Here is an 18,647-nt window from a genome sequence, read left to right as displayed (position 1 = left end):
GCGGCACAGCATGTGTCTCGGGGATTTTAGCAAATTATCAGATTAAGTGAAGCCATTCAGTGCCTTGCTGAAGCAGCCCAGCCTGTGCATTTGTACAGTACATAAGAATCTTCTGGCAGTATACATTTTAAACAAACAGAATTCACCTACTGTGCCTTCTTGTGCCTATGTTCTTTACTGGTCAACAGATCTCTAAAACTTTTCCATTTCCGTATTCATAAAAGGATTTGTCATCAGGGCAATTAGATTAAGATGAGGTTTAAGAAAGTCCTTCTGTTTTCTGGGTTATTGCTACACCACACTGATGTCTTGGTGTGGTTTGTGCCCAGCTTCTAAGAATTACAATTATCTACAAAGAACAGTGAGGACAGGACAGGGACACATGCCCTAGGCTGAATGTCAAGAACAAACACCTTCTCTTTGGGTTTTGTTTGTTTGTTTGTTTGTTTGTTTGTTTTTAGTTGTTTTTGAAAACAAAAAATTGATTAAATGTATGATTGCAAATAAAATATTCATTTATATTTGTATTTGCTCAAAACCGAGGGCAATGAAAGAACTGAAACCCCTTAGATGGTAGCATTTGTTTGGTGTTGCCTGCCTTAATCATAGAACTCAGCTCTTAACGGCCATCTTGTGACCTGCGTACATTGATGCTTGGAGGGTTCTCAAAGTGTCTTTGTATCTGACCTTTTGACACAGCTGTTACAATCCTTAGATTTGCAAAGCACAACTCTTTCCTCGGGCCACAGCAGTAAAATGAGATGATGAGCCCCTCCCCCCCACCCCCCCACGCCATCCCAGTATCCCACAGGCACACTGAGTGCCAGCCATCTGGCAACAGTAAACTGGGAGGAGCTACTCCCAGATATTACCTAAAGTTGGTGAGATTCTTGCTCAGACTGAATTGCTGCTGCAAGAGGCAACTAAAAGTCCTAATGACTGTCTCCCAACCTGTTGCTCAGAGCTTCTAAAATGTTCCCATGAGAAGAAACAGAACGATCATCCAATATCCATTAAGTCCTTGCACAGAAATGTTAAAATGGCATTTATGTAATCCCATGGTGAGTCTCAGGCTTTGAGGAGCTGTCGTCATATATTCCTGCAGACTAGACTCACAGCATGTACAGTTTGATGGCCACAGAGTTCTGTGCCCCAGGAGTACAAGAGGCTTGCTTGATTTCTCTGCTTAAAACTGATCATGTTTGATATTATGGTGTCCACCATGGCTCTTCCTGAGAAACTCTGGGAAGGTCTTATTTTCAGGCTCAACCAGCTGCTCACCATATTCAGTTCCAGGCAGCTGCAGATTCTGGCAGCTGAACAGGAGTTGCTCTAAGATCCTGGAGGCCACCGTTGTATTACTTGCTCCTTCAACCTATAAGCCACCATGGTGACCCTCCCGCATCCTGATTCACATCCCTTCTGCTCCCCTTCATCTCCAGCTCTCACTCCCAGCTCTTTTGCTCTGCTGCTTGGAAGACATTTGGGTGGTTACACAGATCCCGGCAGAACAGTCCTAAATCTTTGATACTGTCTCCCATGCCCAGATTTTCATTTCATTCCACAAGGAGCTGGAAATCTCAGAGCTACATCTTTAGAGTTTCTCCTTCCATGAGGAATGAAAAGTCCAGATGAACCACATGGCAGTCTTGCTTTTGAGAATCAGAGACTAAATTGCTCATTGGTTTTCCCAACACTCTGTAAAACATGTCATTTATCCTTTAACGTTTCATATATGAATTTGATGAATTTAGATTGTTTCCATTCCCAACCTACTTTCCCAACTCCTTCTAGGTTCTCTACCTACCTCCTAACCACATGTCTTCGTATCCTCTTCCTCTTCTTCCTCTTTTTCTTTATCTCGTTAGCATTCCATGGAGTACTTGGCAGTGCCCTCTAAATGTGGATGTAGGGTGCTACCCATTGCTACTTGGGCAACCTCCCATGGGCTATACCTCTGAAGAAAACTGAGCCTCTCTTGCCCCCTAGCCACCATTTGCTAATTGTTCCTCAGATCTTCCCTGCTCTGAGCTGGAGTGTCCAGTTCTTTAGTAGAAATTCAGACCAGTTTATGAACTTAAAGCCTACATGGTGCTTGTAAGAGTGTAATGCTAGACTCCAGCTGCTGTTCCCACAACGATACCTTCAGCTCTCACAGATGCTGACAGGCACCTAACAGAGATGTCACTTATGAATCCCTAGCCAACAGACTTCCCAGGGAAGTGAGTAACACCAAAGGTTACTGGTTTGATAGCCACATATCCTGCATCTCCACCTGACTCTAACCTGAAGATTGGAACAAGATTGTGCTGTGGAATTTTCTTCACTTTCCTAAGGTTGAAGAGATTCCCACTTCTGCCACGGGGGCTCTGGAGCCTCTCTTCAGAGACCCTATCACATCACGTTGTCTGTCTCTGGTGCTAGAGCCTGAACTGTCCTCAGAGGCTCCACCATGCTGTTGTCTATCTTTCCATCTGCCCATGATGTTACTAACTCATCTAGTAAACTTTGTACACAACAACCCATCTCAGTGCACCCTCTAACCTCCCTCTGAGCCCCTTATGTACCCTTCTTTAAAAAATCGTACTTCTGCTCCTAGAAAGTTCTCCAGAAAAAAGAATTGAGCATAGCTCAATAATAAAAGTTACAAGTATGTCCTTTCTCTTTCAGCAACAAGAGATCCGAGTTGTTTTTGTTTGCCTGGGTCGTCTGTGCAATCAATGCTCACAAACGTGCTCAAGAACTTTCTGCCTCTTTGTTCTTCTCCATTCTTTACCCTCAAAAGGTAGACTCTACACTCTACAGTGTGAACTTGTCATTAGATAAAACATAAAAGTTCACATTGTTTCCAAAGGGCCATGTTCACCTAGCAGAACTACCCAATTCTCTCTAGCCCATCTACTGGAAGCTGGGTTTCCTACTTGTGACATGCTTTTGTCCACATAACACCACCAAATGAATCCCCAAACTTGTATCATGATTTAGGAATTTGCAGGGATAGGTATATTTCTAAGAAAATAAAGGAAAGATACATTTTTTTTAAAAAAATTACTTCATTTTGGACACAGCTTTTAAGCTCTTTTGATCCAGTGAAGTTCCTATTAGCATTTTTACCATAAATTACAGAACACCCTCCTCCCTACAGAGAAGAAGGTTGGCCTTGCTAATTTAGGCTGCCACAGCAAAGCGTGTTGACTGGGTAGCTTATAGCCATAGTAAATTTATCACAACTGTGAAGGCTTAGCATCTGGAACCAGAGGACAAACATGAATGGATTCTTACAAGTGTTTTGTTCCAAAAACAGATGGCGGGTTTTCCTCTGTCATCACAAGGTAGAGAAATAGCTAACCAGACCTCTGGAGTCTCCTTAATAGGAGGAATGATTCAGTTCTGTAGGCACCACCCTTATAACCTAACGGACCACAAAATCGTCTCCTTCTAGAATCAGCACTCTGAGAGAAACTCAACATTTGAATGTTGTGAGAGTCCACTGCCAACAACAAAAATTCACAGGAAGAGGACACAACTGGGCGTGGCTGGGAATAACTTCCACTGCCCCTCTCCTACCCTGGGGTTACTTATTTTACTGTGCCATGCAGACAAGAACCCTGAACAGTCCTGTTAGGGAAATGCTGGGGTCAGCAGCTAGGACGGCTCCACACAGCACTCACAGTTCTTTTTTCTGAAGATACACTCAGGGTTCTTGTTGTTGATGGTACCCAGTAAACTGTCAGTGTGTGATCAAAGCAATCACACAAATAGGAAACAGGCCTGGAAAGAAACTGAGCCTCTAGCTATAGAGCTTTAAAAAAAAAAAAAAAAAAACTTGGGTTTCCCAGCTTTTTTAAGTCTGTGAAGTACAGTTTGTTAAAATTTCCTTCAAATAAATAAATTTAAAATCCATGACCGCACACAGGGAATTAGGTGAAGAATAGAAATGAAAGGTAGAAGTAGAAGCTAAAAGGCCAACTTTTGTTGTGGGGAAATATTAAAAATGAACCCGCCAACTCTCCCCATCAGCACTGCCACTCCCGACAACTCTCCTGCACCGTCTCGCTCTGGTACTGGCACTGGCGGTTACAACACTATTGCCCTGACAGGGTCCTGCAAGATCCTCTTGCTTCCACACAAATCCCACACACATCTTCGTGCTGCCAGCCCTCTGCCATTGGCGGACTCACATTCCAGTACCCAAGTAAATCAAAACTCTTAATGCTTAGTTCGTTAGCCAATTAGATTTATGTATATTAAACTCACAACTACAAGATGCCAATTTACAAAGATAAAAGTTTTATCCCAATTATTCTAACCTTAAGAAACACAGAGAAAAAAAAGTCCCAAGCCATTATTCATCAACTCCTTCCTAGACCTCTGTCTCTCACCTGCTTTCTCTGCAACTCTTAGCTCCGCCCCCTTTTTCCTCACCAATCACAGGCCCTCTCTGCACTCATGCGACTGGACAGGAGTTATCTATTAGATAGTATCTATCCATCCAGAGCGCCAGATGCTGGAAGTCTTCAAACCACAATCTGATACCTCCCAGGCAGGTGGCTGCTTCCCAATGGTCCCTAATCAGTCAGTATTGCTCTTCTGTTCTTCAGAAAATTTTGGCTGTAGACAATCACACCTTAAATCCCCAGCAATTAGGTAGCAGAGGTAGGTGGATCTCTGTGAGTCTGAGGCCAACCTCATTTACATAGTAAGTTCCTGGACATGTGGGAGTATGTAGAGTGACCCTGTCTCAAAATAAATAAATAAATGAATAAGTAAATAAATAAATAAATAAAAACTAAAGGCAAGCAAATAACAACAAAACAAACAGATGCATGGAGGGTTAATAACACAACGACTTGGATTATAGCATGATTTGATGCTTATCTTCCGGAGGCTCAATGAAGTTAACATAGAACTTATATCCTCAGTGTTTCTGGCCGTGCCAAGCACAGCTATCATGCCTAAAGCAACGAGCTATGGTTTATTCTTGAACCAAATATCAGTAACCAGGACCCTGGAAACATAGATTCACATTGCCCTGAATACCATGTTCCAACATAGAAATGGTCTCGTGAGGCTTTTACAGTTACAGAACAAAAGAAACTCACGAATCAAATCATTTTCTAAATGCAATGGTGTGAGAGCACCAATACCTATTAAGAGGCTCAGATTCTGTTGGAGGATAGTCTTAGCTTTGGGGTTAATGATCTACCAAGTTAACACATTCCTAGCGGTCATATCTGATATTCACAGAGAGAAAGGGCAATGAATGGCTATTGGGAGGGTAATCATAGCCCAGGATAACCTGACCCTGCATCGGTAACACTGCAATGCAGTGCAATCACAGTTCCAAAGAGTCAGTGTCCTAGCTTCATTCTGTTGCTGTGATAAAAACAGGAGACAGGAGCCTAACTGAGAGGAGAAAGGATTCTAATGGACCACAGTTCCAGCCTATGGTTAATCACTGAGGGGAAGTCAAAGCAAGATTCTGGTCACACCACGTTCACAGTGAAGAGCAGAAAGAAACGCGTGCATACTCACTGGCCTTTTCCGATTTTTCTAGGCTTCCTCTCTCCGTTCATATCAAGTTCAGGACTCCCAACCTAGGGAATGCCTTTGCCTGTGACGGTCTGGGTCTTCCCACATCAATTAATTTAGATAAGACAATGCCTTATAAACATGCTCGCAGACTAGCTTGAACAATGTAGAAAATAATTAAGACTTTTCCTAAACGATCATAGATTATTTCAAGTTGAAAATTGTAGACAATCATCAGAGCACTGTAGAGTCTTCAACACAGGTGTAGGTTTGGCTGGGGACTTCAGTTTCCTTGCCCTAGCATATTAATCTGTCTACCTATGTGTGTGAATATTATATAACACAGAGAGAGAGAGAGAGAAAGAGAGAGAGAGACAGACAGACAGACAGACACACACACATGCATACACAGACACGTGTGTGTGTGTGTGTGTGTGTGTGTGAATTTCAAAATTTCTGATTTCTCTTACGAAACCACATCTGTCTGATGAATAATTTGAATTAGCAGAAAAAGAAGAAAATGCTTTTTAGACCTTGACATCTTTTGCCAGCTCTCTTTACACTTTTAACTGGGCCACCAGTGGCTCTTTTTTAAGCATTGCCTACGTGCTTGCTTCAGTGGTGTGTGTGCTACAGAAAGGCAGAGTCGTCAGAGCTATAGTTAACACTATAGTGGCTTCCTCGTGTAATATATATACCCTGGCTTCCAAGCCCATTCCAAACATATAAGTAAAACTCTTTGTAAATTAGTGTAATCAAAGTAGGCGGGCACTGACTGGAAGTTGAAGTACATGGAAAGACTCCATAGTCTAGCAGTGGTCACCAAAAGATCAAATGCCAGCGAATACAACCTGTGTCCTTAGTAGAGCCAGATAGGACAGAACCGGGAACAGTGTGGGCGTGTTTGGGGAACAACACAGGACCACAGGTGCCATCAGCCACCCAGCTAATGGTTTTAGCCACGCAGCTTTCATGATCTTATCCCTATGATTTTCCCTGTAATTTAGCCCCATGGAAAACTTTTAGCAGACATTTCACGGGGCAGTTAGCTCTGCGGCAACCATCTAGTCTAATTGGAATCATGTAGCTAAAGCCCCAGGTAATACTTGAGAGCGAAAGGGTGTCTTCCAATGCAGGTAACTCTGGTTGTGCTTTGGGCTTCTCTGGAACAATGTTCCCTGATGCATGGCTGACTGCAGAAGGCACATAGCCAGGCAGCCTTTAAAAGGACAGTGTTTAATCATCAGCAAAAGAGGAGCCCATCCATCTCCCCCTGATGCTTTTCGTTTATGAGGAGACCTGGGGGCCGTGGGAGAGCTCGTGTGGCAGTGACAGCTCTGAGGACAGAGTGGCAGCAGGGTTCTCTAGGCCGCAATAGGTAGCTGGTCCTGGGCCACTGAAGCATTATATCCCTGCAGTTCCACAAAGCAATTACCAAGCCCTTGTCGTCTTGATTTATAAAGAAATTGCCTTCCTCAGGGGAAGACCATCAGGCAGCACAGTAATCCAAACAGCTAGACTATGCTAATCCTTTAAAAATTAAGGAAACTCGATTCTCAGGAAGCAGTTCTGGCCGGGCTCTTGATGAGGTACCATTTGTACTCAGCTGAGGAAAGAGAGAGGCAGAGAAAGCAGTCAGAAGCTTTAAGCCAATTCGGCTCCCCAGTGAAATACACAGAAGTGTGGCTAAGCCCAACGTAGTTAATATTGCTTGTTATGTCTGGCTGGTATTTCAGATAATGCTTTAAAAAAAAAACTTTGATCATTTTTAATTAGCACACAAAGTAACAGCTTTTGTTACGGAATTTTCATACATAAGTTTTTGGCTGAGCCTCCTCTCACGTTATCCCAAATCTGTCCCTCCGGTTGTCTTTGCGTCTCTGGGAGCCTCCTTTGTGCTATCATGCCATGTGTGTTATAAACACATAAGGAAGCGTGTGTGTGCTTCCTTACAACCGCTTTTTCCTTGCTTAGTTTCATAAACTACACCCCACACTTACACTGACACAGAGATATGCATGAGTGCATGCACACACACACACACACACACACACACACACATACACACACACACAAATATTTGATATTGGAAGCAAAGATCTACACTGAGAGAGAATATGCATTATTTGTCTTTCTGAGACTGAGTTACATTAATTAGCATAATGATTTCCAAGGTGACCCCTGTTTCCTAAAAATTTCATAATTTCACCATGATTTAAAGGCTGAATAAAAATCTATTATGTATATTTTTTTATTTATTAAATGTATGGTATGTTGAACCAGCTCTTCATCCCTGAGATAAAACCAATTTGGTCACAATGTCTTCTTGAATTGAGTTTGAAAATATTTTGCTATGAAAATTTATATCTGTGCTCATCAGGGAAATTGATCTGCCGTTTCCCTTCTACCCCACCTCCTTTTTTCCCTCCTCTCTCCTCCCTGCTCCTTTCTTTCTGCCTTCCTCTCTGTGATGCTTTGTTTATGCTTGGTCCTGGGAGTGACACTATTAGAAAGTATGGCCCTGTTAAGGTATGTGTGGCCTTGTTGGCATAGGTGTGTCACTGTCGGGTGTGCTTTAAGACCCTCATCCTAGCTGTCTGGAAGTCAGGATTCTGCTAGCAGTCTTCAGATGAAGATGTACCACTCTCAGCTCCAGCTGTACCACGCAAGCCTGGATGCTTCCATGTTTCTGCCTTGATGATAGTGTACTGAACCTCATAACCTGTAAGCCAGCCCCAATTAAATGTTGTGCTTGTAAGAGTTGCCTTGGTCATGGTATCTGTTCACAGCAGTAAAACCCTAAGATACTCTCCCTCTCTCCTTTCTTCTTCCCCTCTTTCTTTACTTCCTTTTTTGCTTTTGTTTTACATCTTTATCAAGGTGGAGTATCATGGCAATACAGGCTTTACTGAATGCTTTTGGTAGTGTTCCTTCCCTTTGTATTTTGTGGAACAGTGTAAGACATATAGCACTGTTAGGTCTTACAAATTTCACTAGAATTCATCAGCCTCATCTTGGATTTTTCTTTGTAGGGAAATTTCTAATTACTGTTTCAAACTTACTGCTTCTTATGGGTGTGTTACATCCTAGTTTTAATTGTGGTATTTTGTATAAGTTTAGAAATGTGTCTCTTTTTCTTCTATATTTTCAAATATAATTTTTAAAAGTATTCCCTAATAATCTGAATGGGGGGGGGACAATATGTGAGGGTAGGACTGGGAAGAGAGGAGGGAAGAGGCTGTGATTGGAATGTAAAGTGAATAAATAAACACATACTGTTTTTAAAAAGGCCTGCCTTGTGGCCTAAGATGTATATGCCCAGATTTCTAGAAAGCAGCATACTGATGAAAAGAAAGTGCATCCCCTGCCCACTGGATGTCATAGTCTACAGATATACAGTTGATCTGTGGCACGTTTATCTCTGACTTTCTTAGTTTAGAAAACCTTCTAAATATGGGAGTAAGATAGTGAAGTCTCTGAGTATCATTTTATCAGAAACCATTTGATATTTTTATACCTTTGGTGTTTGTTTTATGAAACTGGAAGTTCCACATCCTCACCAACATCTGCTGTCTCCTGAATTTTTAACCTTAGCCATTCTGACTGGTGTGAGGTGAAATCTCAAGTTGTTTTGATTTGCATTTCCCTGGTGACTAATGATGTTAAGCATGTCTTAAGGTGCTTCTCGGCCATCCATATTTTTTCAGGTGAAAATTCTTTGTTTAGGTCTGTACCCCATTTTTAATAGGGTTATTTGGTTCCCAGGGGTCTAACTTCTTGAGTTCTTTTTATATATTGGATATTAGCCCTCTATTGGATGTAGGGTTGGTGAAGATCTTTTCCCAATTTGTTGGTTTCTGTTTTGTACTTTTGATGGTGTCCTTTGCCTTACAGAAACTTTGTTATTTTATTATTTTATGAGATCCCATTTGTCAATTCTTGATCTTAGAGCATAAGCTATTGCTGGTGGGATTGTAAGATGGTACAAGCACTATGGAAATCAGTCTGGTAGTTCCTAAGAAAACTGAGCATGACACTTCCAGAGGACCCTGCTATACCTCTCCTGGGCATATACCCAGAGGATTCCCCAGCATGCAATAAGGACACGTGCTCCACTATATTCATAGCAGCCTTATTTATAATAGCCAGAAGCTGGAAAGAACCCAGATATCCCTAAATGGAGGAATGGATACAGAAGATGTGGTATATATACACAATGGAGTACTATTCAGCAATTAAAAACAATAAATTCATGATTTTTTTAGGCAAATGGATAGAACTGGAATATATCATCCTAAACGAGGTAATGCAATCACAAAAGAATACACATGGAATGCAATCATTGATAAGTGAATATTAATTAGCCCTGAAGCTCTGAATACTGAATATACAATTAGCATATCAAATGATTCCCAAGAAGAAGGAAGAAGAGGGCCCTAATCCTGGAAAGGCTTGATCCAGCATTGTAGGGGAGTACCAGGACAGAGAAAAGGGAGGGGGAAAGATAGGAGAATGGATGGAGAGAAGAGGACTTATGGGACATATGGGGGGGGGATTGGGAAAGGGGAAAGCTTTTAGAATGTAAACAAAGAATATAGAAAATAAATAAAATAAAGAAACATAATTAAAACACAAAGGTAAAAAAGAAAAAGAAAAAAAAAGAAACTGGAAGTTCCAAGATTTAGTGCATAAATATTTACAGTGTAATATCTTCTCAATGAATTGTTCTCTTTATTAAACTATAATGGCCCTCTTCATCTTTTTCTGACTAGTTATGTTTTGACATCTATTTTATGAGATTTACAAAAATGTTGTAACAGTTTATTTGCAGCTTCTCTTTGTCTGGCATGTGCTTTTCATCCATTGACTTTCATGTTCTGGATGGCTTTACAATATGTGTTTCTTGTAGACAGCAGACAGTTGTATATTGCCTTCTAATCCTGTCAGTTAGCCTTGTATTGCTTGGTGACTTGAGACTGCTTGGATTTAACACTGTTACTGAGAGGAGTTTGTTATTTACTGTGATTTTGCTAGCTGATGTATAGGTTGACTGGATTATTGGCATTTCTCTTCCTCTTCACCGGTTAATGTTAGAAGTTTACTAGTTTGGTGTATTGGACGTAATTGATTCCTTCCCAACTTGTCTCTGTTTATTTGTTTCTCTCTTGTAATATATTGCTTCCAGTGTTCTCCTGAATGAGAATGTCTCCCTGCCTACTCCCTGTATATTGTTCTTTTAAGACATTTTTCTGCAAAACTGATTTATTTAGCATGAATTGTCTGAATTTGTGCTTGTCTTGAAATGTTAATTTTTTAATCAATGTCAAAAGACACCATTGCTAGGTGCAGTGATCTTGGTTAGCATTACTTTCAAGGCTTGGCATATCATGCGTACTTTTAAGGGAGCCAATCAAAGTTATGCATTTCTACCTCAGCTAGTAATTTTTCCATAAAACTTTTAATGTTGTTGCTTTGTTTTTTTTTTGACATGTTATTTATATGTCTTAGTTTGGATTTTATTGCTGTGAGGAGGCACCATGACCACAGCAACTCTTAAAAAGGAAAACATTTCATTGGAGCTGACTTATAGTTTCAGAAGTTTAGTTTATTATCATTGTGGCAGAGGCATGGCAGTATGCAGGCAGACATGGTGCTGGAGGAGCTGAGAATTCTACGTCTTGATCCACAGGCAGCAGAATGTGACTGTGACTCACCAACTAGAATGGAGCTTATAAAAAGACCTCAAATCTTGCCCATACCTACTCCAACAAGGCCACACCTCCTGTTAGTGCCACCCCCTATAGCCAAGCATTCAAACACGTGAATCTATGGGGTCCAAACCTATTAGGACCACCACAGTCCACTCCCTGGTCCCTGTAGGCTTATAGCCACAACATCATGCAGAAATGCATTCAGTCCAACTTCAAAAGTCCCCATAGCCTGTAACAGTCTCACTCCTATCTAAAAGTCCAAAGTTAAAAGTCTCTTCTGAGATTCCTACAATTTCTTAACCATAATTTCCTGCAAAATCAAAATCATAGCACAGATCACATACTTCCAGCATATATTCATACTATTCCAAATTGGAGGAAATGGAACATAGTAAGAAAATACTGGACTAAACAAGACTGAAAACCAGCTGGGCCAATTCCAAACTGTATCTCCATGTCTGATATCAAAGCACTTTTCAGATCTCCAACTCCTTTCAGGTTTGTTGACTGCAACACCCTTTCCCTTTTGGCCTATTTCCAGTCCCTGATAGTGGCTTTCCTCAGCAGCTATCCCGTGGTTCTGGATAGTAAGAGGAATGAACAGATCCCGTCGTTCTCCAGCTTCTTGGAGACTCCAAGGCAATCCAGGCTTCACCTTCACAGATTCCCACAATCTCCTCTCTGAACCTCCATGCAGGGACAACCCTAATACATGCCCACAACACAATGCAATCAGGGTTATACATGTTCTTTCCAGGGGCTAGATATTGTATATATATTTGAGTTTTTTTTTTTTTTACAAAGAAACTTCAAGAATTTTTGATGCTGTGTTTTACAATAATTTTGTTGCACAATTTCTAAACAGATTTAGATATTGCTTCCCCCATGATAGGCAGAAAATGATTTAAGTGCAAATGGTCTTAGAGACTCTATTTTAGGCATTGGCTAGTCTTGAATTCACAGAACTCTGCCTACCTCTAACTCTTGAGTACTAGTCAACACATGTGCCACCAAGCTGACTACTCTTTCTAATTTCTTAGTACCTTGCACATTTCAAAATAGGAACCTGTGTGTGTGTGTGTGTGTGTGTGTGTGTGTGTGTGTGTGTGTGTGTGTAAATTTTGGAGAAGGCTTATTTGGAATCAAATAAAAACTAGGGTACAGAAAAATGTTGTAATTACTATTGGCAACATTTAATGTTCATGAAGTTGTTCATTCCTCTTACTTCTCATTGGCTGATCCTAAATATTTGTTGAGAACTGGTGAAACGAGCCTGATCATCATAAACTCTAGTAAAAGGAGGCAGCTTTCTCACATCATGAGCTTACACTGAGAACTGGCTGCGTTTCTCTGTGGAGAAAGGGTACAGACACTGGGCTGTACGTGGCCATTACATCCAGAGTCTGGATCTATAATTATTTGAAAACCCCCCCACTACCACCAAGAATAAGTCACACATATATTGCTATCCAACACTCTTCTTGCCGTGAAAAACTATCTGGAATTTTTGACAAGCTTTCTGAAGGTTAGGAAGAATGTGTCTTCAAACCTGGTGGAAACCCTTTCTAGGTGGCATGATCTAGAATATTATTTTATAATGTCCTTTGTACTTTGAATAACATCACCAGCATCACACACATTTTTCCTAGCAGAGGCTAGCTTCTCTTCCTCCTCCTTCTCCTCCTTCCCTACCAGATATCTTCTCAGAGACAAAGGTTGAAGTTTATAAGAAATCCTATTAAAATGTTTTTAATATTTACCTAGTTGCCTTTTCTAAAAACTATAATCTTCTATTTATATTTTTAGATCAGTAAAAATATCCTGTTCAAATTGAATAACCTTTCATTGTGTTATGTTAAAATACTATTTTAGCCCTCCCTAGAAAACATTTCGATACCAAAGTAAATAGTAGGATCAGTATCCTTTTAACATAAAATCTCCTCAAAACCAGTCACCCAGATGCCCCCATTGGCCCGAAGCCCGTTGTCCTTCTTCCCCTGACCTGTGTTGTACATCATCCCCTACACTGACTAACACCTTGGAGCAACTCTCTGGGTGGTGAGGGTGTTAGCCGCTTTATTTTTAGAAGAGATCAGGGCCAGCAAAAGAAATCGACAGTCACATGAGAAAGCACTATGCAAGGTAAGGTGGTGTGAAGTCCTATAATCAGTCCAAATGTGCAGATTCTTGTGGTTTGCTTCCTCAGCTCCCAGCAAAGGGCAGAGAGCTTCAAGTCTGTCCAGGGACCTCACTCTCTGTTATCCAGGAGGTACGTTTTACCCACCTCCATCCAAGGGTCCAGGGTCAGACTCCAGAATGGAATTCATCGCTGCATTCTAGCTGCCTTTCAGGTCAATATGAGGATTCCCAAAGTTGGGCGCCATTGCAGTATCTCAGTCTCTTCTCCTCATCCTTCTTGTGCTCTCCAATTCTTCCAATATTGTCTTACCTTCCAGGAATTCACACATCTTCCAGTATTCTTTCTATGTTGTCAATAGTCATTGCAAGAAATCTCTACTGGGAGGTGCATCTCAAACATAGTGAGAAGAACATTAAGTGACAGAAAGACTAAACTGCTTCAAGGATTCTAACAGCATGGCAGAGGTTCCCCACCTACTAGGACATCGCGTGTCTCTTGTAGAGCTAGAGAAATGTCCATCTGTGCCGTAATCATGTGAGGTATTACTACAGGCTCCTTCTGTTGCCTTTAGCTCAAGATGTGCAACATGGGAAGAGTGTGGGGCATCTCCTTCCTGTGGGCTATGTCAGAGACATCCCAATCACACAGAAACATGATATCCCTAAAATGAGTAACTACAAATATACTTCCAGCATGGCCATGGAAGGTATATGTTTAAGACAAAAAAAAATCTCTAAAATATTTAGTAAGCTGGAAGCTGTCTGTGAATATACTTGAGACTTCCTACAGAAGAATGTTTTAAAAGCTTCTGATCACCTTTGCAATTGTAAATGAGACAAATTTCTGGAATTTCTAGAAGTCTTTCATCTTCAAGAGTTCCAGAACTCTTGCCATGTTGGGAATTCTGCATTCTCTATTCGCAATAGATGTTTATGACTTAGCTCCAAGATATGTTTTGTTGCATTCACCATTTTCTCATTAAAGCTACACTGTCATTGAAGATTGCTTCCTCGTGAAAGGTATTCTCTTGGAGGCCACGGTGAAGATCCCTGACATGTTCACTTGCCTTTCAGGAATGTAAGTTCAGCTGGAGAGGAGGCCCGCCGGAGGATGCGGGAGTGTGATGGGCTCACGGACGCCTTGCTGTACGTGATTCAGTCTGCACTGGGGAGCAGTGAGATCGATAGCAAGGTTAGTGGCGTTTGCATAGCTTCCGCTTCTTAGAGTTTAAATGAACCCCAGAGTTTAAACAGGGGCTAGCAGCCATGGGAAGCAACCACAGTGTTTCATGCTTGTATTCTGAGCTCTATCCTGACAAACTCCAATATTGTATAAAGCTGTGCTCATTGTAGCTGAGAATAGAACTTGAATTTTCCACTGGCAGTAAGTGAAAACTCAGACTGGTATAAGGAACTCAAACCAGGATGAGTTATAAATATTTAGATCAGAGTAAGTCTGTGGTGTGAGTGTGTGGAATGGGCTTGCTGAGCACACTCCCTGGCTCTCTCCATGCCAGTAGCCTTCCCTGCACCCACCTACCACAGCTCTCAACTCAAAGGAGATGAGAGAGAGAGTTTACCATGGAGCCCGATTTGAGTGGCCATGGTCTGTGATCATGGAGTTAGGTTACTCCAAATTCCAATTTTCAACATGGAATTAGTTTCATGGAGTTGTTCTTCTTTTATCAATTATTTGGAAATTTCACATCATAAGTCATAATTATAATCCAGTACTCCAAGGTCTACCCTTCCACCCTTGCAACTTACCCCTCCCTCCAAAAAAGAAGAGGGAAAAAGGTCTAGTTCGTGTTACCCACATTCTCACTGGATGAGAAAGGACTCAGTTTTCTTTAAGAGGTTGGCCAGAAGGCGTTTTATGGGAATTTTAATGTAATAAAATACAGAAAATTATAAAACAGGATTTTAAAGATACAGTGGTAGGAAAATCAGAGGAGGTGCTTTACAGTAAACAGGAAAACTTTACTGTAGGTCCTGAGTGCTCTTTGACATCACTCTTAGCCCTTTGATGAGTAGAAAACTAGAGTTCTGTTAATACATTCCAAATCCAAAAGGTCTGGCTAGTAGGAGATGTTAGGTCTGATGATACAAGGGGCCAAGAAGATAAAGAATGCTTATTTAATATGTTTAGTATCACCCATAATAAATTGTACAGTCTCTGGATCTGTGACACTCCAAACAGTCTGCAGTCATTGACGTTTTAGTCAGTCAGTATATCCCAGGCTCATAGTGAATTCAATATGGCTTAGGATGGCCTTGGACTTCTGATCTTATAGCCTTCACTTCCCAACTGCTGGAATTCCAGGCGTGTGCTACCATATCTGGTATATGAGGTGCTGGGGCTTGAACACAGGGCATCCCGTGAGGACCATAGCCAAGCTATGCAGACATATTCTCCTCAGGAATCCACAGGACCAACAACAGTGTCTCCAGGCATGGAATATGTCCTGGGAGGCTCTTGGGTGGTGTGGCCATGAGCACTTCCTTGATCCTGTTGTTTTGAGTACTTACTCCTCATCAACGGGTGAAGACACTTGCTGGGACCTTATTACCTCCGCTGGGACTCCATCGCCACCCTTCGAATCTAAATACCCAACCTTGGCCCCAAGTGTTTATCCCTTTATGAGTGAATCATGATCTGATGGTATTGTGGCTTAAAATCCAGCCTGAAGAGACGGAGCTTTGAAATAGACTACTTAGGAAGCATGCATAAGGTAACGCCGCTCTAAAGTCAGATATGGAAGACAAATGAATGGTGTTCAGTCTTCATGGTGCTTGCCTATGGTCCTCAGAGATGCCCTGTGTTCAAGCCTCCGCACCTCATACACTGGATATGGTGGCACACGACTGGAATTCTAGCAATTGGGAAGTGAAGGCTATAAGATCAGAAGTCCAAGGCCATCCTAAGCCATATTGAATTCACTATGAGCCTGGGATATATAAAACCCAGTCTCTCTCTCTCTCTCTCTCTCTCTCTCACACACACACACACACACACACACACACACACACACACACACAATAGAGCAATAAAGAAACAGTAATTTAGGGGCTGGAGAAGTGACTCTGCAGTTAAAAGCACTTACTGTTCTTGCAGAGGACCTCAGTTCAGTTTACAGATCTCACATCACGGCTCGTAACTGTCTATCACTCTACTTCCAAGGGATCCAATGCCCCTTCTGGCATCTGTCCACTCCAGACACACACATGGCACACATGCTTACCAGCAAGCAAAACAATCATGTGAAATCATGTAAAATAACAGTAAATTGTAAATAACAATGCACTAGGCTTACCCATTGATCACCTTTATGGGTGAATGAGCCTAGCCCTTCTTAATCTTGACTGTACATAACAGTTACCAAAAAATTTAAAACATTGTACTGGTGTCTGAGCCTGTCCCCCTGAAGATGTGGGTTCAGGGTATCATTTGAGACTATGACCCTGTGAACACTGGCTTAGTCCAGTTGTGAACACCACTTTTTCTCCCATCCCACATGCTCTCGAGGTCTGTGGCCAGTCATGGACCACATACTACTAATTTCAAACATGGGATGTAATGCAATCAGTAAACTCTTAAGCATCCCTCTTCTGTAAAGGCCCTTTGATGATCGTAGGAGACCTATTAATACCATCGACAGGAAAATTAAATCGCTAACATTGTGGTCAGTAGAGAATTCTTGAGTGTCTTCAGGGGCCTGTTAGTATGATAGGCACATGAGTTACGAAAGAGCTCATGTAAATAGCTCCCTGTCACGGCAATGTGGAGCCTTTCAATATTCACTCAGCAAACGGCTGAGGTGTGGAGATGCTAAGCCTGTTGGTCTGATGGACACAAAGCAGCTTTCCCACTATCTGTGCCTTGCAGGTGAATAAAAATAAAAGCTTCTGCCTCACAGCCCCGCCCAGCTCCCTTGCTCCCGTCTCTGAAGACATGTGGCTTAGGTACCAGCATGCTCTGTGGCGTAAGCATCACTGTCTGACTATTGGACTGGTCAGACTCCTAATACTTCTGGGATAGCTAGGAGATGATGATCTGTTTTAATATGCATGTTGTATTTCCCAAAAGAGAAAGTTGAAACGGAGGGTTTCTCCAACTTGGACTGAGAAGGTCCGGCGTGTCCCTCATGCGTGGGGAGTGTGCCGAGCTGGGCATCAGAACAGGGTCCAGTGCCCTCTCCATCCCCTGCTCACTAGGACGCTGTGCCCCAGTGCCCTCAACTTGTGTCAGGACGGACTGTCATCACCACATGGCCGGAGTGTTGAAGGACCCCATCCACTGTGATGAATTAGTCCACCGAGCTTTGCTGGCCGGATTGGGCTGTTGACTTTTAACTTAACGTATTATTATTGCACCGCAATTTCCCACTTAGCCCTCTGCTTGGCTGCTCCTGAGCTTTCACCGTGACAAGCTGGAGAGGGAAACACGAGAGCACATTCTCTTTAAGGCCAGGGGAGTTAATGAACAAGAGCCCGGATTCCATGCAAGCCCGTGGCTCTGCTCCTGTAATTGGGACAGTTTATGGAGTGGGTAACATATGGCCGAGCACTCCACAGATGACTTCCAAATTAGCCGGTTCTAATAGAAAATAAGGAGTCAAAATGACCCTGGTGACCAAGAGGAGCACTAAAAAGCACTGTTGACAGTAATGGATGTCACACGCATAGCCACCAGACGCCACATGCCTTCTGCCGGTGTTTCTGGTCTTCCTTCTCTTCTCTTCCACCTTCCCTTTAGAGGAAAGCTCTGCAGCTGGGAACTAACTGCCTAACACCAGCCAGACAATCCAATGCCAGGAAGCCTTAGGAGAGGCAAAGGTTCCCTCTCTGAGCCCTCTCCTCCCACCCTCCCCAGCGCCCTCTTTGTCTCTCTCCCCCACTTCTCCCCTCATCACCTCCCTAGATGCAGAGTAATTATAGAAAGCACTTCTTGAAAACTGCAGATTCAGTCTCCTCGTCCTCATAGAGGAATAGCGAAACCCCGGGGGAGATAAACAAGTTGAGAATGGAGCATATTCTCCTAAGTCCTTGAGGGAAGAGAAATCAGTTGGAGATGATTTGAAAATCGTCCTGACTTGTGCCATAACATTTTCCCTTCGAGGAGAGACGCGTCTGTCTTTCACGAGTCTTCTTGTGCTTACCTGCTTTTGTGCCAGCTTCCTTTCCTGATGCGGAAAGGATGCTTGAAACTGAAAATCAAGTTGGCTCAAAGCCTGTGGGATTAGCAACCATGAAACCTTGGCAAGC

General features: G+C 42.2%; 1 protein-coding gene across 1 annotated transcript in view; it reads left to right on the top strand.

Moving 5' to 3' along the window:
- The window catches only part of Ctnnd2 (catenin delta 2), an 847,786-nt gene that overhangs the window by 687,895 nt on the left and 141,244 nt on the right, over positions 1–18,647 (top strand). The window contains exon 13 of the mRNA XM_052159968.1: positions 14,457–14,574. Within this exon, the coding sequence (XP_052015928.1) occupies positions 14,457–14,574 (118 nt within the window). The remainder of the gene's footprint in view (positions 1–14,456; positions 14,575–18,647) is intronic.

This window comes from Apodemus sylvaticus, chromosome 16 (assembly GCF_947179515.1).
Source record: "Apodemus sylvaticus chromosome 16, mApoSyl1.1, whole genome shotgun sequence".
NCBI lineage: Eukaryota > Metazoa > Chordata > Mammalia > Rodentia > Muridae > Apodemus > Apodemus sylvaticus.
This window is presented reverse-complemented; position numbering and strand designations above follow the sequence as displayed.